This window comes from Oreochromis niloticus, unplaced genomic scaffold, assembly GCF_001858045.2.
Source record: "Oreochromis niloticus isolate F11D_XX unplaced genomic scaffold, O_niloticus_UMD_NMBU tig00002178_pilon, whole genome shotgun sequence".
In the NCBI taxonomy this organism is placed as follows: domain Eukaryota; kingdom Metazoa; phylum Chordata; class Actinopteri; order Cichliformes; family Cichlidae; genus Oreochromis; species Oreochromis niloticus.
Window position 1 is genome coordinate 97,444 of NW_020327591.1, and position 25,710 is coordinate 123,153.

Here is a 25,710-nt window from a genome sequence, read left to right on the forward strand (position 1 = left end):
TATGCTAACATGATAATGGTAATATCTAATCTCTGTAAGTATAAGATAAGATGACCTTTATTAGTCCCACACGTGGGAATTTTGTTTTGTCACAGCAGGAAGTGGACTGTGCAAAAATTCTGAAGCAAAAATTAGAATACAATAAGAATAAATACAGTACACAACTATACAGAATAGAATAAAATAAAATACTATATACAGTAGAATAAAATAGAATAAAATATACAATAGGATAAAAATAGAATACAAACGCTGTATACAACTGAGTAAAAATACAACGATGCCAGAAAGGAGTATTGGACTTAGCAACAGCTGTCCAACATGTAAGTACAACAGATGGTAAATGGCCTGTATTTGTATGGCGCTTTACTAGTCCCTAAGGACCCCAAAGCGCTTTACATATCCAGTCATCCACCCATTCACACACTGGTGATGGCAAGCTACATTGTAGCCACAGCCACCCTGGGGCGCACTGACAGAGGCGAGGCTGCCGGACACTGGCGCCACCGGGCCCTCTGACCACCACCAGTAGGCAACGGGTGAAGTGTCTTGCCCAAGGACACAACGACCAAGACTGTTGGAGTCGGCGCTCGAACCGGCAACCTTCCGATTACAAGACGAACTGCCAACTCTTGAGCCACAATCGCCCAGATATGCTGGAATTCTAACTTTTCGGTATGCAGTGCTCGACATATTTGAGATAAACGATTTTTTTCTGCAAATGATCACCCAGCTGTTTTAAAACTGCTCTTTCAAGAATTTTTGAAATGAGAGGAAAGTTGGAAGTCAGCCTCTAATTAGCTAAGAAAGCTGGATCAAGTAAAGGCTTTTTAACTAATGGCTTAATTATAACTACCCTGAAACCCTGTAGCATATATCCTGTTAACAGAGATAGATTGATCATGTTCAAAAGTTCCTTATTAATTAATTATTAGTATGATGTTAATTAATGGTAAGACTTCTTTGAGCAGTGCTGTAGGGATGGGGTCTGTTGATGATTTTATTGAGCTTAGTTTAGAAATCTTAAGAGAAGAGAAAACAGATCTAAATAAATATCAGCAGTTTAAAAAATTGCTTTAATTTACAATAATTAACATTTTTGAGATGACTCATCCATCACCTGCCATGACCCCAGGTTTGGGTCATGGGTGCAGCCGTCAGAGAAGCCCAGAGAAGACAGCTGAGAGATGTTTAGCATAATATTAAGAAATGCTCAGACAAAAAACTGTGAAATATTCACACCCTATGCCATAAATGCAATAGAAATACATTATGTGCTGTGACAGGCTGCTAGTACCATAAGGTCAGCGTTACGTGACTTACCAAGCAAGAAAAGAAAAACATGGTCAGATATGAGGACTGGACTGAAAGTGAGTGATAAAGCAGGTAATGTCCAAATACAATCTTTGAAAGATCTTCAAAAAGCTTGGAGAAGTTTAGCTCGAGACTACTTTAGAAAATGACAGTTAAGTCTGGCCTTTTGGAAGCAAAATATAAAGAAATTAGATTTTTGCATGCAGTACATGTAGAACATGTAGTAAAAGAAAATGGAAAGTAGGTCATGAACATGTTTTTTTTTTTTTAGAAACAAGTATAACTAGACTGCAGTTTCTGGAGAAATTGTGTTAGGATTGCTGCTACTGTTGAACTCAGTCTGTAGCTTGTCTCTGGTACGGCTAAAAAGTTGTAGAGATTGTCTAAAAAAGTTGAATGAAGATGGCTCACAAAAACAGGGGCAGTTACTGTAATAAGCCACAAGGCTTGAGGTAGCAGCTACACTGTACCTGAAGGAATTGCGTGGAGTGGTGGTAATAATTCCTGTCATATAAGTTTTTGTATTCAAAAACTTCATGTTCAGAGACATTTATCTATTTTAGTTTTCTGTGTGAGATCATAAAGAGAAGAAAAAACTAATCAAAACTGACCGAAAAATATGTCATTGTGAAAAATGTCTCCTGGACGACGTGTCCTGGTCACCCACAACCACAATGCTCTTGCCCTGGGGCTTGTGCGGCTCCCGGTGAATAAGGTGCAGCGTCTGTAGTCACCGGGACCTGTGAAGAGAGCGGAAGGAAACAGATTAGATAGGAAGCTGTTCTACAGTAGTGGACCGAACCGGGGCTACATTTTAGAGTCATGTCCTCGGCCAGGGGACCGGCTGGCTCTCCACCGCCAGTTGTTCCCCTGGAGGTGCCAGCCATGGCACCAAATGGTCCTCTGCCAGCGTCACTGCTTCCTCCAGCCTCGCAGCACTGGGCTGCAGCCCCCAGTTTGCTGCATTGGTCAGCCGTCTGGTGTAGGTGAACGCATGGTCTTTGGGTTGGCGATTGTGCACTGGACATCGGCAAAGCAGCCTGAGGGCTGCTACCTGGGTGTCCCTCGTCAGCAATGGTAACGGCTAGAGTACCCACTCCTGCTCAGGCCAGCGACACAATCTGAAACCCACTGCTCCACTCCTCCCCTAATACAATGCGGAGAAAAATTGAATGCATGAATAAAAAGAAAAATATCTTCCAACAGTACTGGCAATGCAGGGCATTAGCAATACACTATGTCAAGAGAAATATTCTAAATGACACTTCTTCAGCTGAGAGTCTAAGAGTGAAGACACACACTGCAGATCTTTACTTGCAAGGGCGATCACAGAACGCTCACATCAGAGTGGGGGCCCTGTGATCAGCGCTCTGTTCTTGCACTTGTCTTTATTTATACACAAGAAAAATAATACAATAATGAATACATTTGTTTAGTGGAATGTTGATACGTGAGCATGTGCGTATGTGAATGTGTGTGTGTGTGTGTGTGTGTGTGTGTGTGTGTGTGTGTGTGTGTGTGGGAAGCAGCTCCTTTTCCTTGTAGGGAGTCAGAACTGCTTGTTCAGCTCTGTACTATCGCTGTGAGAACTGATAAAAGAGAACAGAACAAGTAACAACAGTCTAAGTCATCAAAAAGGTTATTATGCAGTATTCTATCATAATTAAACTTATATCATTATAAGCTTATACTGACTACTAAGTACAATTTTCCATTTACACACTATTATGCTAAGTTTTAAGTTGTATTGAAAACATGCCGGTAAGAAGCAAGCAATGCAGGGTATACTGGGCCATGAAATTAGGAACTGTGGATATTAATAGATGGACTAAAAAAGAATAATTTTAAATGAACAGGTCCCTCAGACAGAATAAAAACAAAGGCTGCATTAAAGGAAATGTGTGCAGGTGTAGGTGAGAAGAGTTCTTACTTCTAATGAACTCTCTCTTTAAATAAGATTTAAATTCTGGGTCAGTATTTGATTCTGACACAGATTAAGCTGTTACTGCTTACAAATATTTTTATAGCTGAAACACGTAGTCGAGCTGTCAGTTGGTTGCCAGAAAAAAACAGATGAGAATTTTGATTAAATTGTAAAAAATTGTTTTCATGCAGATACTAAAATTTGATTATTTCATAGTCCCCTAAGATTACACTCTGTATATATTTGTTCCCTGGATAAAAGTGTAGGAAGCTGTGGATTTCAATTATGTTTCATTACAATGAAAAAATAAAATATGTGTGAGTTTATGGGACGTAAGCTGGCCTTTGGTTTTTCACATCCTCCAGGTGTTCCCTGCTAAACTGAACACACATACTGTAACTGACATTTCAGCGCCAGCAGATCCCACTGTGATCAGTGAGGCAGAACCAAGACAAATGGTTATATCTGCTCCTCCATAGATTAACAGATGACCCAGTGGGGAGTTAGATTGCTGCTGTGGGTTTTGTACCTCACTTATTGGCAGGCTATTCCCTGCTCATTCCTCAGACTGCTTGTTGATTACTCTCATTCAGTTGGTTAGACCAAGAGGGCAAAAGATGCTTTCTGGGTTAATTTATTATCTCATACTGGTGAGAAAATAAATAAATTATGACATTTGGAAATATTCAAATTCCTGATAAGTACAAAACTTAAAAACTTAAAAAAAAAAAACCCACAGAAAAAAAACACATCAACATTTTTTTTAAAAAACAAACAAACCCCAAAATAAACCAAATAAACAGAAAAAAGTTAGAAAAGTTAGTTACAATGTTTCATTTAAATGGTGTCTGGTAACAGATCAAGGTCATTTCTGTTTTAGGTTAGGTGAAGTTAGGTGAATGTGTAATCCAGTACTCTGTGCAGTGGCCTCGGTGTGAATTTAAATGGATTGCAAAATGATAGAAAAAGAAATTGCAATTGTTTTTTATTTTGTTGTGGAATTTGTTGGCCTAAACAGGTGATTATTTCTTACTTGGATATATCACCATGGTAACTTATGCTGCACACCTAACTTGCTTGCAAATTTTATTCAAGACAAGAGCAACAGTTACAAACCCAACAGCTACTGATCACTCACTTTTAAAATAACATCACCATTCCTGCAAGATCCTTCACAACCTGAGTGTTTTTCATTCATTTTTCTTTAGATCTTTACTTGCTCTCAAGCCGCTTAACATAAACCAGATGGAAAAGTTAAGTTGAATTGTCTTGCATGCCCTAAGAAAACATCTAAGCAACACATTAGCTCAGTCACACAGGCCTGGATATTCAAATGAGAATTTTCTTTGTGTTTGTAAAGACAAAACTCAGATTTTTAAAAACTGGTAAAATAATTACTAAAATCACCCAGATAATGGAAAGAATTACTCGTTATGTGGAACTTTGCTTCATAGTTAATTCATAGGCTTCACTTTCAGTATGCAGCTTTAACAAATGGTTGAGTTGAAAAAGATCTGAGTTGATCAAATCTGTGATCGACAGTTTTCAGCCCCAGAAAGCCTGACTCATGCTGAGTAAGTAAACCATGAGTTTACCATGGTAAACTCATGGTTTTACAAGTTGACCACTTGGGTGTGATGGAGGAAGACAGGAGAAACTTTGTAAGAGAGCCAGAGATTTATAATAACTAATGATTAAATACAGATTAGAGTATACAAACTTAGTGAGGGGAAAAAAGGCGAGTGAAGAAACACTCAGACCTACAGCGGTGGATTCACTGAGGAATCAGCAACACCAGATACAAGCCCTAACTATTAGATTTATCCAAAAGGAAAGTTGTAATCTTAATCTTAAAAGTAGAGAGCGTGTTTGTCAACTAAATCCAAACTGGGAGCTTGATCCACAAAAGAGGTGGCTGAACGCTGAAGCCCCTGCCTCCCATTCTGCTTTGAAATATCCTAGAAACCACAAGTAAGCCCACAGTCTGATGATTGGATGATATGAGGTTTTTAAAATAAGATGGGGGCTGATTATTCAAGACCTTTTATGTGAGAAGAGGGATTATAAACTTGATTATGGATTTAACAGGGAGCCAATGAAGAGAAAGGAATATGGGAGAAATATGAGCTCTCTTGAATTTTCATTAGATGAAGCTCCTAATTTTATATTTGAATTTTAAATCTATTTTTTTAGCTGTAACCTTAATGTTCAAATTAACATCCAACTGGGATTTTAGTGCCTGTAAATGTAAACTTCTGCAAATGATTTCACTCCACTATGAACTTTATTAGGACTTTAAGAATGAAGAAATGAATTGACGTGTCAGTCCGTTGCACCAGGAGCACCCGTATCACCTTATAGTGTCTAAAAGAAAACCTGGTAAGTGACTCTGAGTTTAAGTTAATTCTCTTTCTGGAACAGAAAACTCAAATTTCCTTCATCTTAGGATTAACCAAAGAGTTGTTCACTAAAACTGCTTCTTGGAACAGGCCCCAGGCCCCAGTGCAACAATAAATAATTGCTACCTCAGTCACCACTGCACTGCACAGTGCTGCACAAAATTGGTATGCACATGAAGAAGGATGCTGCAAAGGCTAACTTTCCTGAATAAATAAATGTTTAGTGAGAGAGCTCTTTGCACACTCATATCATCAAATCTAATCAAAAAATTAGGAATGCATGTTGAATTCTTTTGTCCAGGCTTTGAACAAATCAACTCACTTAGAACTGGTAGTAACTAAGAAATTCTTATTGCATTTGCATAACTTTTTGCTGTGTCGTGAAAAAGCAGTAGAATGAACCCCTAAAGCTTTTTTCTCCTTTTTCCAAATGGATGGAGACATAAAGCGGAGCAGTATTTAAAGTAGGTACAGCAGATGATTTAATGACACCAATCAGCCATGCACATTGTGTACAAGCATTACCTAACAGCATATACCAATACAGTGCAATACAGCATTGAAACATGACCGACAGCTCCATGAAATGTTCATTTTGCTGTCTAATCATATCATGGACTTGTAAAATGTATTCTCTGTAACCAAGTAATGCTGAGTGTATAAAGATCTGCCAACATGACTTGTGACACCATTACTGTAGCAGTTACCCTTCACTAAGTCAAAGTGAGTAAACAAAGCAGCTTCACCTAATAGAAACAGAAAGCTATATTACATGTGATAGATTTATAGCCAAAATATTTAACAGTTTTATAATGAAACTGTGCTTTCTATAAACTCTTGAACTGCAGTCTGTTTTGTTGCATGTAAATATACATTTTTAGAGGTATAACACACTGGTTGGAATGTCTTTTACAATAAAGTAGGCTCATGTATTTGTTATATCGTTGTCTCTTTATTATATGACGTAATCATGGAACGGGAGACAGTGTCAGGGACTATAAAGGCAGAATGAGGGTGTATATGCCTGTTGTACCCTGAGGTATTGGTTCTGATGGACCACAGGTTCCTGCTAGAGGGGAGTATCTCAAAAAGCTTATGTCCAGGGTGGGAGGTGTCAGCAACATTCTTCCTTCCTTCCTGGCAGATGATGATGGAAGACGTGAGGATGGATTTGAAGATGTAGGAGTAAAACTGCAACTTCAGGCTGTAGTTCTTCAGTTGGCATTGGAAGTAAATCCTTTACTGTGCCATGTTGATAAGTGAACTGATGTTTTGCTCGCACTTCAGGTCCCAGGAAGTTTAAGGAGTTCACTGTCTCCACTGAAAGGCATGTGTATGCAGTGTTGGGAAGGTTACTTTTTTACAAATTACAGATTACATGCCCCAAAATGTATTTAGTAACGTATTCCGTTACGTTACTCAATGAGAGTAACGTATTCTGAATACTTTGGATTACTTAATATATTATCATGCTTTTTACAACTACATGAATGTACTATTGCTGTGTGATTTAATTATGTTACTGAAGGTTAGTCGCCATACCAATACCAACTAGATTTTTAAATCTTAATATAAAATAAGTAACAGTAGGTGGACATTAGGTAAGGCTGCACTTTTTGCAGCGATCTCGTATAGAAAATTATTCCGTGCGTATATAAAACAGGTCCGCGGCTCCGAACCGTAGTAAAGGGACCTCTGGCTAATACGTCGGGTTCATGTCGGGCTCATAGGTCGAAAACTATGTCACCATTTCTGCTCGGTGATAACTCGTACTTTTCCACTCTCCTTTTTCTGCCTCCTCGCGCTCACAGACACATAACGGGTATGGCAGTCCATTCTCCCTGCAGCACGGACTACACTGCCCATGAGGCTACATTCTTTAGGGCTATGCCTGTAACACTCTGCCTATTTTTGAACAATAATTTTTAAAAATATTTCGCAACTGTAAAGGAATACAGTTACTCATATTTTTTATTTTAAATACGTAACGCCGGTACGTGTATTCCGTTACTCCCCAACACTGTGTACATGAAGTCCTGAGTGTACTAGTCCACAATGAGGTCAGAGTGTGTACAAATAAACCCTAAGAGCCGAAGCTCAGAATTTTAACTGAACAACTCAGTTAACCTTTTTTTTTTTTCCTCTTGAATCTTTATGATTTCAAGAGTAATGGAATCCTAAAGCTACTTTCAGACAGTGGAGGGGCTACACCAGTGCCAAATATCCTCCTATAAGGATCAGATCCGCTGACTGAGGGGTGCCCCTTTGTAGATTGAAGCTTTGGGAAATAAGAATGTTTGTCTAATATACACTAATGCATCCATTTGTAGAGGTATACAGTGTTTTGATCCAGTCTATGAATGAACCAAATCCAAATTTTGAAGGGCTGCTACATTTTCTTTCTCCAGTTTGCCCAGTACAATGCTCTATGTGCATCTAAGGAAAACTGTGCTTTCTAATTTGTAAATGGAACAATAATATATTATATTTATTACAATGCATGAGACTTTGAGGTCTTCAGTTATGAGGAAACAGCTGAGACTGTTTCACTAAAAACTCTACATCCAGATGAACAGAATCAACCTTTTGGGGTCAGATTTTGAGATAAATCCTGTATTTAAAAGCACGCAGTCCAGAGTATCTTACTAAAGCTGGTGTTGAGGCATCTGAAAACTTTGTGACACCATCCTAAATTTATAATAAAGTGTAACTTTATAAAATTATGTAGAAGTAATTTTGACAAAACAGTTTTCAGCAAAAATTTGTTTCAGTAAAAACTGAATGTCAAGACAAAAAAAACCCCTAAAATGAATGGAATTCACATAGGAGTCTAGACACTATTTTACTAGTAGTCCTCTGTCCTGTTTTATGGAAGGAACCATACGGTCACTTTGTTTGTTGGTTAGTGCTGTTGCACATTTCCAAAGACATCATCCCAGCCCGCACAAAACTCAGGCCAATCAAGAGTAATGGCAACATTAAGGCCCTGTAAAGCTGCTGCAGTGGTCGCTTTGCTCACCGCTGCAACCTCATCTCACAGCCATTTGTTTTTAGACTCGCTGTTAAGGTCTAGGAAGCCGCTGCATGATAGGTATCACCACTCAGACAGTATCGCTACATTTTTGGTAAAGTTTTTTCCACAAACTCTCAAGTTTTTAAACTGGAGTTCAGGACTCAGTGTGCGTCTGATTTCACTGTAAAATTGTGAGTCTGCGTGACAGCTTGTTTGTGTGAGGTGTAGAAAAGCAGAGCTATTTTGTGGTCCTGAAAGATCCTGTGTATAGGGCAGTTTATCATAACTAATTAAGTTATGGTTGTTGTGACACGTGCGAATTTGCCCTTTTCTCACTTTGGCAATCTGGCAACTGCATCGGTCACCTGCACCGAGCTCGGGTCCTTTTGTAACAGAAGAAACATGAAAAGAGCTAGCCCTCTTGAGCTCTGAGTTTGTTACTGGCAAAGAGTGACTATACCATAGACAGACCTAGAAATATTCCTTAAAGAGTGGCCTTTGACAAAGTATATTATGCAGCTCTTAATTTAGTGCAGAAAGTTCTGCTTAGTGCCAGCGAGCTACTCTTGATCAAAGTCATTAGTCTCTTGATTTGGACTCTTTGCTCCTGAATAATTGAGGCTGTGAGAGGATAAAGGATTTGACTATGCTGGCTCACTAGTTAAGAGAAATAAAGATAACTCCTCTCTTTGAGAGAGCAAGAGACACATGGAGGAGAGAGGTAGACAGAGGACAGGAGGACTTGAAAGACGAAAAGAGAGTAAATTAGAGAAAGATTGAGAGGGAGGGAGTGCGAGTCTGATTTATGTGTTGTCTGCTCATGGCTCTGTCCACCGCAGTACTGATGAAACATTTAACACTATAATATCTGTGAAACTACCACCCACGTATGATTAGCAAAGTTCCCTACATATGCATGACTTTTCCCATTTCTCCTGCAGTTTGTTTCACCCCTGTTTTCTGCCATTCTTCTTTTTTAGCCACTCATTTAGAGCTGTTGACACTGTGAAGCACACTCACTAAACTGTGTATTGTACTTCTCATATTGGGAAGACAGTTTAGTCTGTAAGCATATGTCAGAAAGATAACTGCTGCTTTGATTTATGGTTTTTAAGATGATGTAATGTACAACAATATGTTATTTCTTCTGTTTTCTCTGTTTGTTTTTGTCTAGCCAGATTCAGAATCATAAAATACTGATTCTGATTAGACAAAGGAATTTATTATCACCCTATCCCTAAGGAAATTATGTTAATGTCTTCAGATTCTGATTTATCCACTTATTATACTCCAGCTCCAAATCTGTTACATGTACTTCAGTAATGTATTTAAAGAGCATTCCATTACAAGAGAAAGAGCACATCATAATCTGTTGTCTGATGGTAGCTCCACTTTATTCAGCAGAATACCTGGGATTCATTGGCCTAGAAAATTAAAATGCTAAATTCCAAATTCTCTGCTGTTCATTCTGATGGGATGACTGTAGAGGAAATTGCATGCCTCCCTGCATCTATCATATTCACTCTGCAGAAAGATGCTTGTGGTGTTTTGCTCTGAGCTGTTATCTTGTCACCTTAGAATAATTGAGGAGCAATAGTAGAGTTTTACCACATATCTGAACCCCAATTATAGTAAGGGGCAGCCTGTCTTGAGGCCTCAGGAGGCTTTAAACAAATGAGTTTGTTCAACAGTGCTACCAAATGTTTCCACTTGTTCTGAATGGCTGGACGTAGAGGTGGAGGAAAAAAGCCTCCTGACTGAATCTCGCCAAGATCCTGATCTAATTCTAAAAATCCTTCTGGCAACCTGATCAGAACCCTCTGTCTGCCCCCTGCTCTAGATTTATATTCAGAGACTGTATTTTCTTTGCATTTGCCCCCAAACTATGGAAAAGCATACTTCTCACAGTCCAATCTGCCCTCTCCATTGAGTCTTTTTAAACTAGGCTTTAAGCTTATTTTTATTCATTGGCAGTTGAGTCTGTCTCCTTCTTTGCTCATTGTACGTCCTCTGCCTTTTTTGAACATGACAGTATATGTGTAACCGGTTCACCCCGCTGCAACAGGGCAGCCCAAACAGACTCCTCGACTCTGCATTGTGTTGTGTTTTTAAGAAGACAAGTAGTCTCTGGTTGATCGTTGCCACTTTACAACGTTTCCTGAATGGAAACGTTGTATCAGTGCGAAGGGCTCACCACACACCACTCTGCACAGCACACTATGGCAGAATATCCCATTAGCATTCTGCTTTAGCATACAGTTTTACACAATATTAAACAAATGAAAAGTACGCTGTTTCCCCATTACTCTGACATTTGTGGCAAGTGGAATAATACCACATGAACACTGTTACATATGTGCTACGGCTGGAATTGTGATGTGTTTGAGGAGCGGACCCAAGAGCAGATGAACGAGAGACAAAACTGAGGAGTAACAAAAAGCGAGCTGTTTATTTAGGCTGATGGGAAACACAAAAGGCAAAGGTGAACAGAAGCGAAACTAAACTATAACCTAAACTAGGAAAAGCTAAAGCTAGACATGGAAAAACACTAGCTATAAACATAAACATGAACATGAACCTGAGAAAACCGAGACTTGAGACAACATGAATCCCAGGAATTCGAGGGAAGGAAGCCAGATGACCTGACACTGAACAAAGGGAGACAGAAGGGTAATGAGGGAAGTGGAGACACCTGGGGAAACACAGCTGACACAAATGAACATGATGCCACAAGGGAAACAAAACTAAATACACTGAACATGGAAACACAAGACTTTCAAAATTAAACAGGAAACATGGAGCGATGTAAACGAGAGACAGAAAGAGGGAGGGAGCGACTTAAACACAGGGGATACAGAAAAAGGGAACGAGACATGACGGCTGCAGACACATGACAGACAGGGGAGACATGGAACAGAGCCCGGAGACACCTCCCTCAGCTCCCCTGCTGTTGGTTGGCCTGAATCCAGTGATGGTCTTCATGCCCCTCCACACCTCTCTCATGCTGTTCTGCTGGAATTTCCACTCCAGCTTCCTCCTGTAATTGTCTTTAGCCTCTCTGATCTTGTCCTTTAGTAACACCTGGACCTTCCTCACCTCCTCTTTATTGCCCCCTCTGAAAGCCCTCTTCTTGTCGTTGAGGAGGGCTTTGATGTCCTTAGTCACCCACGGCTTGTTATTTGGGTAACAATGAACAGTCTGAGCTGGAATAATGGAGTCGGTGCAGAAGGTTATGTAGTCTGTGATACACTCAGTAAGCCCATTGATGTCCTCGGCGTGAGGCTCACAGAGTGTTTCCCAGTCGGTCACCTCGAAACAGCCCTGTAGTTCCGCTAAGGCCTCGTCTGACCACCTCCTAATGCTCCTCGTGGTCACAGGTTCCCTCCTCACAATTGGCACATAGCGTGGGGTGAGGTGAATCAGGTTATGATCTGACCTACCAAGTGGGGGAAGGGAGGAGGAGCTGTATGCATCCTTGATATTAGCATACAGAAGGTCTAAAATTTTCTCTCCCCTGGTGGGACAGTCCACATGTTGTCTGAATGTTGGTAGTGTATTGTCCAGTGATACATGGTTGAAGTCACCTGAGATCACCATGAAGGCACTCGGGTGCTGAGTCTGTAACCGGGCTATGGCAGAGTGAATAGTGTCACATGCAGCTGTGGGGTTAGCAGAGGGAGGAACATAAACAGCCACCAAGATGACGTGAGAGAATTCCCTGGGTAAATAATACGGCCTGAGTCCTACGGGACACAGTTCAATGTCCGGGCAACAAATCCTTTCTTTGATTGTTATGTTGGCAGGGTTACACCACCGGTTGTTAACTAAAACAGCAAGCCCACCTCCTTTCCGCTTACCGCTAGCGATGCTGTCCCTGTCTGCCCGAACAGTGTGGAAGCCTTCCACGGAAGCATTCTCGTTGGGAATGTCCTGGTGCATCCATGATTCAGTGAAACACATCAGGCTACACTCTCGGTATTCCCTCTGACTCCGTACCAGTGCTGAGAGCTCGTCGATAAGGATCGCACATTTCCCATTACGATAGACGGCAGACACGGTTTATACCTCCTCCTCGCTTCGAGCCTCCGCTGTCTCACCATCTCCTTCTTTCTTCTCTTCTGTCCTTGACCTCTGCATCCCCGATGTGTTTTTCTCCAAATTTCAGCTGGTACTTCTGCGGGTCTGGCCAGCAAGCCGGCCGGCATCAGGGCGATCAGCTGATCTCTGGAGTAAACAGTCTGTGCGTGTAGGAGATGTGCCGCGGTCCCGTTCCTTGATAAAAGTAATAGTTCCACGGCCACCAGAAGAACAAAAACTCTCTCAATCCACATGATTAAGTGTAGATAATAAACGGATGAAAATACAAGTCAGTAAAAAAAAGAATACGTAAGCTAAACTAAGAGAAAAAGCAGGAGCGACTGTAACAGGCTGCACGCTGGTTGGCGCATCCGCACTGATTTAAAGTGAACTGCCTTGATTTAAAGTGATTATTGTTTCTATAACCAGGGAAAAATGAATCTTGCTCCTGTTAAATATTCTTAAGTCTTGTGCTGTATAAATAGTGGTATTTTTTTTTTCAAAAGATACAGTAAATAATGTTAGTAGTGGGTGATATCATGTAAACACTTTCATGATTTTATGTAAACATTTTGTCATTTGTAAACTATAAATGACATGGATTCTACATTGTAACTGATGTGATGTTCTATAAAGTGGTTTTAATTTAAAAAAAAGAGGCAAAAATTAGTTTGTTTCTTTATTGAATTTTTGAACAGTGGTACTCAGTACATATTCAGTAAATGCAAATTATTTACATGGCAGTGCACTACAGGCATAAATCTGGACCCCTATATAAAACATTATGGCATTATAGCAGTGACAACTCCTCCACAGTAGCAGGTGGGATTTTTCTTTTTTGAGGACGGCTCCTTTTACCTTTCAATACGGATGGTCTGTTTATGTTTTGATCAAGAGCCTTTTTTTGGGCAGCTGAAGAGGAGAAGTCTATCTTATGGGCAACCTCTGACTGTATCTTGGTCATATTACCAGGCAAAACCCAGTATGCAGGTTCATCTGTAACAGTCCTCGTGCCACAGATCCGCACTGTTGCTTCTACATTAAACAGAAGAGCAGCGACATGGATGCAGGTGTCCGCGACTCCGGCCATACAGGTGCAGTGGGCGGCTTCAACCTTCCCTGTGATGCTCAGTGACCCATGGCTGCAATGCTGGTTCAGTCTTTGAGAGTGCAGCACCTGAAACACACACAGACAAAGTTCATTTAAAGACAAGAACTATGAGCCAAGGCCGACATAAATGTGTTTTATCTACTTTATCATAAATGTAACAAAGTGTTTAGAAAGTTAGCACATACATGTAATTTTTCATTTCTTTATGTGTCCATCTATAGAACGCTGCATGTTATATTCTAAATCAGCCTGTTCTCTGTCAGAAACCTGCCTGCAGAAAATGAACCTAAAGTATGTAATGCAAGGATGTAATCGCTTTAGAGATGGAGAAAGCATAAAGTGACAATTATGAATCACTTAATATGATAAGGAGATTCTGCAGGTCATTAATATATAAAATTAAAATAAAATGTATTTTTAGTGACACAGGATACAAATATAGAAGCAAGATGTATAATTAGAATTATTTATAATAAATATGAATAAATTATTGCAATTTCTTTAACCATAAAGAATAACTAAATCCTTCAGGACAATGTCACATCAATGCACTGAACTCACTATGTTATCCCTCTAACAGCCTCCACATGTTCTCACTGTAATTTCCCCTCATGAATGAATTTATGCTGCACTAATCTGAATGTTTGCAGGGAAATCAAACGCATTTCACACGCAGTACTCGAGCTGACTTACCTTTGTTTGAATGACGACTTGTACGCGCTGACTCCACAGACAAGGTACGAAAATATGTCCGGCTACGTCCATAGCGGTTGGTCTTCAGGGTTTCTACTCCACGGCCGTGTTTCATACGGGTCCACATTTCCAATGCACGCTATTTTCTGCAGGTACCGCCGCTTCGCCTCTGAACGCAATCGGTTTCTATACAGTCCATTCTCTTTTGAGCTGCTTTTAAGCACCTTTCTTGTAGTCGTTCGTAGACCCCGAAAATGGTGCCACGCTCCCACAATGCATTGCGGCGTGACGTCAACTCCAAAGCCCTATAGACTCTAATGTTAAATGGGCTCAGAAACTTTGTCTGAAAATCTGAAGTACAGGCTGTCTTTACACTGTCACCACATCCATATAATAAACTCCACAGGCATGAAAACTGAGAATTCAGTAGACTAGACATTGCTGCCGCTCACGGTGAAAGAATTTTGTCAATACGACTTGCACTTTTCATTTGGGAGCGATTTGTTTGGGGCTGACTTTTCTGTTCATTTTAAGCAGCAGAAGTGAGGTGCATGTCTGTGTGCGTGTGTATGGAGCCATTGGTCGTGTCCAAATTCATGGGCTGCATCCTCCTGAGGACCCGGCCTTCGCGGTCTACGTGGGCCGGGTTCTCAGAAGGTCGGGTAGGCCGGAAGTAAACAGCTGTGAAATTGGACGGGCTAGCCTTCTGATTAACGTCACCGCTGTCTCGGTGGAGTTTAATAAACTCGGCCGTCTGCTCCTTGCTATCTAAAATATAACAGGACACTGGCGTAAACTCTCGACCATCTCACACTTTTGTTTAATTGGTTTTCTGTTTGACGTTTATTCAGCTGTGTGAAAACCAAGGAGGAACCCACCCGGGGGATTAATAAAGTTTTATTTTATCTAATCTAATCTAATAACTTTAATCTCAGCCAAACCGATTTACTCACGAACAAATAAAACACTGAAAAAAGCCAAACAATATCATTTTTAGGTTGTCTAAGTGACATATATTACGTTTAACCTGAGTAGCGAAAGTCCGCGGTGATCTGAAAATGGTGTGCCGGGAGTTGTGCCGTTCTCGGCGGCTTCAGTGACCCTCGAGCTCTCGGCTAGCTATCGAGCTGGTGGGTAACAGACGTCTCCGAAAACGTCGAAGCACTTTTGCAAATATGCGATACCTTGATAAACCGAGCAGATATTTGAAGTTTACACAGCTACATTCTCGCCTGAAAATATGTTAGAAGTTTATTTTGTGACCCAGAAAGATTAATAAAAGTAATTTTAAAACTTAGTAGCGGCCGCCATTGCCGGAAACTCGAGTTTGGCTGGGCCGCGCTATGAATTCTGGGATATGGTAGGCAGTGTTGGGTAAGTTACTTTAAATTAGTAACTTAGTTACATTACTAGTTACTTCTCTAAAAAAGTAACTCAGTTACTTCAAGTTACTCGTTACTTTCAAAGTAACTAGTTACTAGGGAAAGTAACTTTGGTTTTACTCAGAATTCTCTTGTTAATGTGTTGCTTCCGTAACTGGATACCAGCAAGATTGCCAGTCTTCTAGCTTGCTTACTTGCCACAAGTGCACTGTGCCACCTACCAACAGAAAGGAAAAAATAATGTGCACATTTCCACGAGAGAAATCCCACGCCTGGACCGTTGTTGACCGCCGCCATGATTCTAGCCTGCTTTTTACATCCAACACAAAAACTGCAGTCGTGGTGCTTTTGATTGTACTCAGAACTTGGAAATTCTGCCTTCTGAATAGGAAAGATGTAGGTAACACCAGACTGCAGATGAGCTGCATACAGAGCTGGACTGGGACAAAAAAATCATCCCGGGCATTTTGACTAGAGACCGGCCCACCATTATAGGAAAAATCATAAAGCCTTTGAATGAAAATAAACACTGTTGTGACAGTGACGTACACTGTTCTGATGGTATATATGTATCAATCTATCAATTGTTTGTTGTAAGACTCAGATAATTATTTTTTTAAAAGCGAGACATTTTAAATGAGAATAATAAAGAAAAGTATTTCCTTGTCCCCCCCTTTCCCTGTTAATGCCCTACCTGGCCCCCTGGCAACACTTTGTTAGATCCGCCCCTGCACAGTTACCAGCTGTCAGCTACGTAGAAAAGGATGCTGGTGTTATTTGTCTCTCAGAAACAGTTCATAACTTCCCTTCAACTCATTCATGTCACCTAAAAGGTAAACCTGTTTCTCCATCACCTGTTCAGCTCTGATGATTCAGTAAGGACATCTCCTGGTTTCATCTTCATGTTTCCCTCTCACCAGATAACCAAACTGATATCATGACCAGCAGCTTTACAGCTGTGGCTCCAGCAAACATCAGCTGATACTAGAAATTAATATTAAATAAATTCTAACAACAGCTGATCAAGCTTAAAGTGCTGCTGTTGTTTAACGCGACATCCGCTGGTTTCCTCTTTCTGGCGCAAAGTGGGCGATAAATAAACGAGAGAAAAGCCGATCAGCTGATCATTGATCAGTTTCGTGATTGAAGTAGAAACAGGAGAGGAGAGAATAAGAGAAGAAGAGGCAGCTGTGCAGCTTCAGCTTTGTGTCTTTTTCATTGTAGCTGAAGTCCGGGACAAACTGTGTTCCTTTTCACCTCAGTACGAAACGCGTAATAGTTTCTCTGAATACCAGACGATTCTGTTTTTTAGGGGACGGTTGGAAACTCTAATAATTAACCGTATGAACAAAATAAAGTTCAACATCAGTAACATAGCACCCACACAGCTGTATAGAAACTCCGTCATGCTAGCTAGCACGCAGTACGAAAATGTCAGCATACCGAAAATAAACTCCACCTAAACTTGGTTTATATCTGACCCGGATAGACTGCAGGTCATAACTTCTTACCTGAAGTTCAGTTCACCTGACACTGGGACGGGCGGCTGCCTCGGGTCTCTCCTCTTGCCTCCCTTTTCCTTCATCCACCTGCTGGCCTCCACCACTTGCTAATGTTATTGAATCTGTGGAAGCTCGGCGATATCCACCACACGAAGTAACGAGTAACGAGCCTATCTAAATCCCAGTAACGAGTAACGCGTTCCTGGTTTTGGCATAATAACTAGTTACCGTGCTCGTTACCACAATGATAACGTAGTTACTGTAACGCGTTACTTAACAACGCATTAGTCCCAACACTGATGGTAGGCCACGAAGGACACAACCGACCCATCCTTCAAATTCGGGGAAAAGGAGGACGCATTTGTCGGCTGCATTTGGAGGAGTCTACGAATTTGGACAGCCTTCGGCGCGTCGCTGTGACGTAATCGGTCTACAAATGCGGCCTCAGGAGGATGCAGCCCATGAATTTGGACACCACCATTGGGTGCAGTCACTATAGCAACCAGGCTCACACCTGCCTGCCTAACGAGCTCTGTCTCTCACTCTGCCAAGATTCATCTTAAACACTTCTCTTTCCACTGCTGCTGTGTCCACAGTGTTTGCTCTACAGCCATCATTTTACCCTCAAAACGTCACCATCGTTGTTCTCTTTCCAACAGCGTGTCTTTCAAAGCTCAGACATTTAAACTTTTTAAACTGTGTGGATCCAAGTGGAGGGATCACATTTTAGTCATTCAGTGATTCAAAGAATATGAACTTTTAATATTCATTCAGATGTTTTCTGACTCTAAATTTTCTTTTCTCATTTCTTAGGTTTTTCTAATTTACAATTAAAACATATTCAGCTATTTTCCAACTACTTCTGTGTAAATGTCAGCTTTTAGCAGTTCAGCACTTTTGTTTTCAGGTTAAATTCTGTTTTTTTGTTTTTTTTTATTTCATTCAAACTTTTTAACTTAAAATTCAGCAATTAATTCATTTCAGTGCATACATTCAGATTCAAGCATTCACACTGCAGTTTCTTCAGAAAATGCACTTTCTAGTTTTATTTAGATTAGTGTTTTGAGTAAATGCTACATAATTATCTCATGTGAAGAGAGAGTGAAATTTCTATGGTAGTTTCTCCAGCATTTTTTTAAAAATTGAAAATACATTGCTACCACACTGTGACTAAGAATGGAACACAGTCCTGGTAGTTTCCTGGAAAAGTACACAACATATTTATCTGTTCAAGACTTTCCTGTTGTTATAGCACACTAAGTGGCTGTTTCAGGCCAGTTTCCAGTTTTACAGTGGCAAAACTTTTTTATTTTTTACTATTTTAGGCATATTCTGTACTACTGAGTTGGTCTGTTTTGTTTTGTTTTTTGTTTTTTTTGTTTTTTAAATATTGCTCAGTTTATAATAAAGCTCAGTTGCTCAGGTTGTGTTTCATGTAAGACTGACAAAGCTGTGACACCATGAGTGCAGTAGGTTCCTTGCTTCATGGCTGACCCCTCATTACAGTTGTGAATTTGCTGTTGGAAATTAAAACCACAAGTAAATGTTCTGGTGTGTGGCTTCACAATTTATAGTTTTAAATAATGTGTAATGATTCATCCACTCCCTTTTCTTTACAGGCTGCGAGAGTGACTTTTGGGGTCCACACTGCAGTAACCGCTGTCAGTGCCGCAACGGTGCCAAATGTAACCCAATAACAGGAGCGTGTGTCTGCACTGACGGCTACCAGGGCTGGCGCTGTGAGGAGCCCTGTGACCCCAACTTCTATGGCAAAGACTGCCTGCTGGAGTGCCAGTGCCTTAATGGCGCTACCTGCCATCACCAGACTGGCGAGTGCCTCTGTGCACCTGGATACACTGGGGCCTTGTGAGTTGAGTAAAATTCAGTAGGGCTGCATTTCTTTCAATATGGCAAACAGCTTGTTGAAAATTCTAATGCATTTGACTGTTTTAAATGCATATGATTATTTTAAACAGTTAAAAATCTGAATATTAGCATACAAAGCAGTATAACATATCCACATTTTCTACGCATTTCTATTTCAGTTGAGTGTTAAAGCAAGTAACAACAATGCTTTGGTGTCCATACTTTCAAATTTGGGCAGAAAATTATGTAGCAGCATTACATAGTACAATCTACACTACCAGTCAAAAGTGTGGGCACACCTTCCCATTTAATGGGAAGGTGTGCCCACGATGTCGATTCTCACTGAAGGCATCAAGACTATGGATGAACACATATGGAATTATGTGGTAAACAAGAAAGTGTGAAATAACTCAAAAAATAACTCTTCAAAATAGCCACCCTTTGCTTTGATTACTGCTTTGCACACTCTTGGAATTCTCTCAATGAGCTTCAGTGTGGTTCTCCAGCTGCACCATTGCACACAAAAGGCACTTCATAGGGTCATTAATATGGCCCAAAAAATCATTGGACATCCTCTTCCCTCTCTGAAGGACCTGTACAGCACTCGCTGTCTCAAGAGGGAACGCAGCATCCTACTGGACTGTACACAGCCAGGACACCGGGTGTTTAAGCTGCTGCCATCTGGCAGGAGATTCAGGCTGCTGAGGTCGCGGACAAACAGACTCAAGGACAGATTTTACAACAGGGCAATAGCCCTAATCAATGCTACGAGCTGACCTGATTGGCTTCTTCGCTGGACATTTTTGGGCAAAAATAATAATGTGCAATAAACATTCACTTATTGTTTTTGCTCATACCTTTCTGGCACTTTTTAAAAAAAGCCACTTTAAAGTCCACTGTGTTGTGTTTTGTTGTGTTGACTTGTGCTTAGTGCTGACATGGGACAGTTTCCAATTTCATTGTACTATTGGAGTAAGTAACTCTTTTTTTACAATGACAAAAAAAAAACAGTTATCTTATCTTATGAGGTCGTCACCTGAAATGAATTTCCAACAGTCTTGAAGGAGTTCCCAGAGATGCTGAGCACTTGTTGGCCCTTTTGCCTTCACTCTGTGGTCCATCTCATCCCAAACCATCTCCATTGGGTTTAGGTCAGGTGACTGTGGAGGCCAGGCCATCTGGCCCAGCACTCCATCACTCTCCCTCTTGGTCAAATAGCCCTCACACAGCCTGGAGGTGTGTTTGGAGTCATTGTCCTGTTGAAGAATAAATGATGGTCCAACTAAACGCAAACTGGATGTGATGGCATGTCGCTGCAGGATGCTGTGGTAGCCACGCTGGTTCAGTGTGCCTCCAATTTTTAATAAATCCCCAACAGTGTCACCAGCAAAGCACCCCCACACCATCAGACCTCCTCCTCAGTGCTTCATGGGGGGAACCATGGGTGTAGAGATCATCTGGTCACCTTTTCGGCGTTGCACAAAGACACAATCGGTGGAACCAAAGATCTCAAATTTGGACTCATCAGACCAAAGCACAGATTTCCATTGGTCTAATGTCCACTCCTCGTGTTTCTTGGTCCAAACAAATCTCTTCTGCTTGTTGCTTTTCCTTAGTCGTGGTTTCTTACCATCTATTTGGTCATAAAGGCCTGATTCATGCAGTCACCTCTGAAGAGTTGATGTAGAGATGTGTCTGCTACTGGAACTCTGTGGCATTTATCTGGGCTCTGATCTGAGGTGCTGTTAACTCAGCAGCAGAAGTGACTCTTAGTCTTCTTTTCCTGGGGCGGTCCTCATGTGAGCCAGTTTTATTGTAGCTCTTGATGGTTTTTGTGACTGTACTTGGTGACACATTCAAAGTTTTTGCAATTTTCCAGACTGACTGTCATTTCATAATATGAATTCTAACATTTGTCAAATAGAGCTGTCAGCTGTGTACCAACCTGACTTCTGCACAACACAACTGATGGTCCCAACCCCATTAAGAAGGCAAGAAACTCCACAAATGAACCCTGACAAGCCACACCTGTGAAGTGAAAACCATTTCAGGGGACTGCATCATGAAGCTCATTGAGAGAAGACCAAGGGTTTGCAGCTCTGTCAACAAAGCAAAGGGTGGCTACTTTGAGGAATCTAAAATATGAGACATATTTAGAGTTATTTATCAATTTTTGTCTTTGCTACGTAATTCCATAAATCTTGCTTCATATATTTGATGTCTTCAGTTTTTATCTACAATGTAGAAAGTGGTAAAAATAAAGAAAAACCATTAATAGGTTGGAAGGTGTGTCCAAACTTTTGACTGGTAGTGTTTGTAAAAGGCTACTCAGATGAACCCCTAGTGTAATATTTTATTTTGAAAAGTCAAGATGGTGACAGCCGAAATACTAAACTTGTGAAAAGGAGTTTACAAGTCAATAGGTGATGTCACAGTGGCAATTTCCATCTTTTGTAGGCACTTTTTGAGCTTTATCCTTTTTTCTGTTCTCTGTCAAGAAGATTCCACACAGCTTCAATAAGGTTGAGTGCAGGCTCTGGGGAGGCCAGTCATTGACTGCTAATGTTATGTTCTGTGTTTTTCTATCATCCTGAAAAATGAAGCCTCAGATGCTCTCCAGATGGTATTCCATGGTAAACCAAAATCTGAATGTTCTTCTCTATGTTAGTTACTCATTCAGTTTGCAGCCATAGACCCGATATGTGCCATCGTTACATTAAGACCAGATGAGGCTTCGGCAAACAGTATATGGTTCATCCAGGTCAGCTGCATCTCTCAGGTCCTGTGTTATTGGATTTTTTTCCTATTTCTGGAGGACATGACTTTCAGTTATTGTTCATCTGCTGTAGACAAAATGTTTTTAGGGCTGCCATTTCTTCTTTTATCATTGACTTGTTCAGATTCCTCAATATTTTAAGGACACATTGCACACAATGCTGAGATAAGTTTCTGGCCAGCAGCCCTTAATTGAGAAGCACCTTGTTGGTGATTGGTTATGTCTTCCCTCTTTACCTTACAGTTTATAGCACCTTGAGGCAACTGTTCAAAACTGAATTGAATTGTCAGATTGTGTTATCTTTGTTATAGACCACTTTAAAATAAAAAAAGAAAAGATAAATGAGAGCTTTCTCAAGCCTTGCATCGTACTGTAAATAAATTGTGATGTTCCATGTCATTAAATCGATCTATATCATATGCTCTCATTTCCCCTTTCCAGCTTTTTTAGAATTCGCCATTAAGCTGTCAGGTATAATGATGATTTGGGAAGTCTATAAACATGTTACAGCTTATTTCTGCCACTGAAAAGAAAGAATTAAGCAGACATTATTTTCTCAGATGTTTGTTAGTAAGTTTTAATATAAATATTTTCTTCAGAGTGACAACAGTGGAAATTACTTTGATTTCTAGGGCTCTTCTATATTCCCTTCTGATAAACTCTTTCATAAGTTACTGAAGTAACCTAAAGTGTAAATGCTCATCTGGCTGTATTAACCTTCCACTTGTCTGTGTCAAACCTTTGAGCTTTGTCAATGATTAAAAGCTTCACCACTTGACACGGACACCTGTTCCTGCTCTCTGTCCCTCCAGCTGTGAGGAACCTTGTCCTCCAGGTAAACATGGCCCCCTGTGTGAGCATCACTGTCCCTGTCAGAATGGTGGAACATGTCACCATGTCACTGGGGAGTGTTCCTGTCCAGCTGGCTGGATGGTAAGGACTACATGACACATGCAAAAGCAGATATGCATCATCCAACTAATCTGCCGAAAAGAATATTTAAGGATTAGCAACAGTTAAGCCCCATGATACTGTATTATTATACTGTATTATAAAATATACCTTCTTAAAAAACTTTTTTTATGCCACATTTTAGGTGACAAAAATGTATCAATCATCATTTTATCAAAATGTGGCATTGGCTGCTGGGTCACACTTCATTTTGTAATAGTTTGGTGAAAAGTTTTTTTTTTAATCTGAATTAACTGCCAGGAAAATGTTACAATAGCAGAAATTCTGGTATTTTTGTGTCCTAGGCTCTGTTTTCCCATTTGGGCCTAAATTATTCTTAGGAACATAAATGTTCTGCATTGGTCCTATCTTGAGCTGAAATACTGTGTCTGTGATAGTTTTCAATGTAAATTTGTTTCATTTATTTGCCATATTGTAAGATTAACATTTAGCTTCACTTATTCTGCAGCAAGCCTCTCTTTCATAATATGTGCTTTTGTCACACAAATGAGAGAAAAAAAAAATCCACATGCAAAAGCACATATTATGATAATTTCCTGTCCTAGACTGCTACAAGAAGAGAGGCTGGGTACATTGGAGAAAGGTACAGCCTAAAATTATGGTCAGTGTACAGACTGCTGTAGCCCCTTTGGTGTCCGTAGCTCAGGTTGGTGGTTTGACACCTTGTTGCTCCAATCTGCATGCCAAAGTATCCTTGGGCAAGACACTGAACTCCAAGTTACTCTAGGATGTGTTAATTGGAATGTAAATGTCTGAGATAGACAGAAACCACTTAGGTGTAGAAAACTATTTGTATGAATGTGTGTATCAGTGGGTCAGTGTGACGTAAAGCCCTTTGAGTGCTCAAGTTCATTTACCATGTGAATGAACTTGAAAACAGAAGTGTTTCCATCTATTTGTGGTACAGTTCCCCACAGCTTTAGTCTGTTCCTGCCACCACAGTAGTCTATGAAAGCTTTACCAAGTGTCGCACTTTACTGTGCCACATTTTAAACTAGGAACTAGTTTTTCTTATTTCAAGTTAGTTTGATTTAGTTAGTTTTAATTAACACTAAGCTACAATTTCCATGCAGCAGCCAGTTTTCATCCCAGGGTAAATATTCACCTCATGCTAGAAGTCACAAAGACAGGAAGTGTCCTTTGGCGTCGGTATATTACAAGTATGTCAACCAGAGTCAGTATTTTGTCCTGCAATATCTGAAGCTCTGGGAGTAAGCATGGGCTATAATATTTCTTCACCTGACAGGTCTGTCTATTTGTTTTTTGTCTCATTTACACTAATGTCTTCCTGCAACAGCTCACCTCCCATGAGATTTCTGTTAGACACGTCTTAGTTTGCATCACATTGTCAGACACCAAGTACTTTTACTATGAAGTGGGCAGTTACCACATGGGATTACATTCCATGTATCCAGTTATAACAGTCTTGCTTACTATTTATTGGACTGATTCCAGAGATTTTTGTAACTTGTTTTACTTTAGATGGAAAAAATGAGACATCAGAGTGTAGTTTTTCAAATAACAGAAACTACCTTTAAAGAATTGTGAAGTGTAAAGTTGCATATATTAAACTATTTGTCTTAGTTTAAATTTATTTAAGTTTATTTTCCATAAATTCAAGTTTAAATCGAGGCCATAAACATGAACCAAGGGTTTTTCTTAGACTAGAGAGGTTTGAAGCTGCTCACTGGATACTGTTGACATTACTGTCATTACCTAATTTGCCAATAATTAATATGTTTAATACGTTGCTTCCTTCCGAAACATGTTTGATGTGCATGTAAACATGATATATTCTTCTCCATCAGGGTCCAGTGTGTGCCCAGCCATGTCCATTTGGATCTTTTGGCATTAATTGCTCCCAGGATTGCACGTGTCGTAACGGAGGGCTATGTGACCATATCAGCGGTCAGTGCCAGTGCACAGCTGGCTACATTGGAGAAAGGTACAGCCTAAAATTATGGTTATGAGATGAAAGTTTACTGTACTCCACGGGGAAATTGGGTGTGTATATTAGTCATACACAGTATAAACCATTATAAATGAAGCATACAGAAACCTGCACCAAAAAGTGTTTTAATTTATTAATGTATGACCGTCTTCCTGTCTTTAATTGTTAGAAGTATTTCTAGAGAAATTGGAAGAATTGTTGCTAATGTTGGACTTGTTCTGTTGCTTGCTGGAGGTAAACAGTTTGCCTAAAAAAGTTTAAGGGGGATAGCATGAAAGTATTTAATATCTTCAATAAGCAATGAAATGCTTTTACTTTAACAAAGTGAGAGTTCAAAGAATCCTATTCAATTCCTTTACTGTAACTATTCAAGGATTTTTATTTGGAAAATTTGACTCAGACATGCTTAACAGAATAAGGGGCTTAAATTGTAATGGCCAATGGGCTTCCATTAAAAACTGAGGGCGTTTTTATTTACTTTAAAGCTTTCTAGCAGTAAACTAGCAGAGAAAATTCATAACTACAATGTTTTTCAAACAATGGCATGCTGCCATGTTCAACATAATGTGTTCTTACTACAGCAACTTGTGACATACAAAGCTCTCCATAGAACACACAATGTATGACAAAGGATGTTCCAAATGGGCGTCATATATTCAAACATATGCACCCACTGTATGGACAGTTATTAGAAGAACTACATGCATGCTATATGGTCTTGTATGCCTGT

The 25,710-nt window shown here is 40.2% G+C and overlaps 1 protein-coding gene across 1 annotated transcript in view; it reads left to right on the plus strand.

The window, feature by feature from the left end:
* The window catches only part of LOC102079740 (multiple epidermal growth factor-like domains protein 11), a gene marked incomplete at both ends in the record, with an annotated part of 92,464 nt that extends 67,490 nt beyond the window's left edge, over positions 1-24,974 (plus strand). The window contains 3 exon segments of the mRNA XM_025904516.1: positions 19,035-19,281; positions 22,870-22,990; positions 24,838-24,974. Coding sequence (XP_025760301.1) covers positions 19,035-19,281; positions 22,870-22,990; positions 24,838-24,974 — 505 coding nt within the window.
* Between the last annotated feature and the right edge of the window lie 736 nt (positions 24,975-25,710).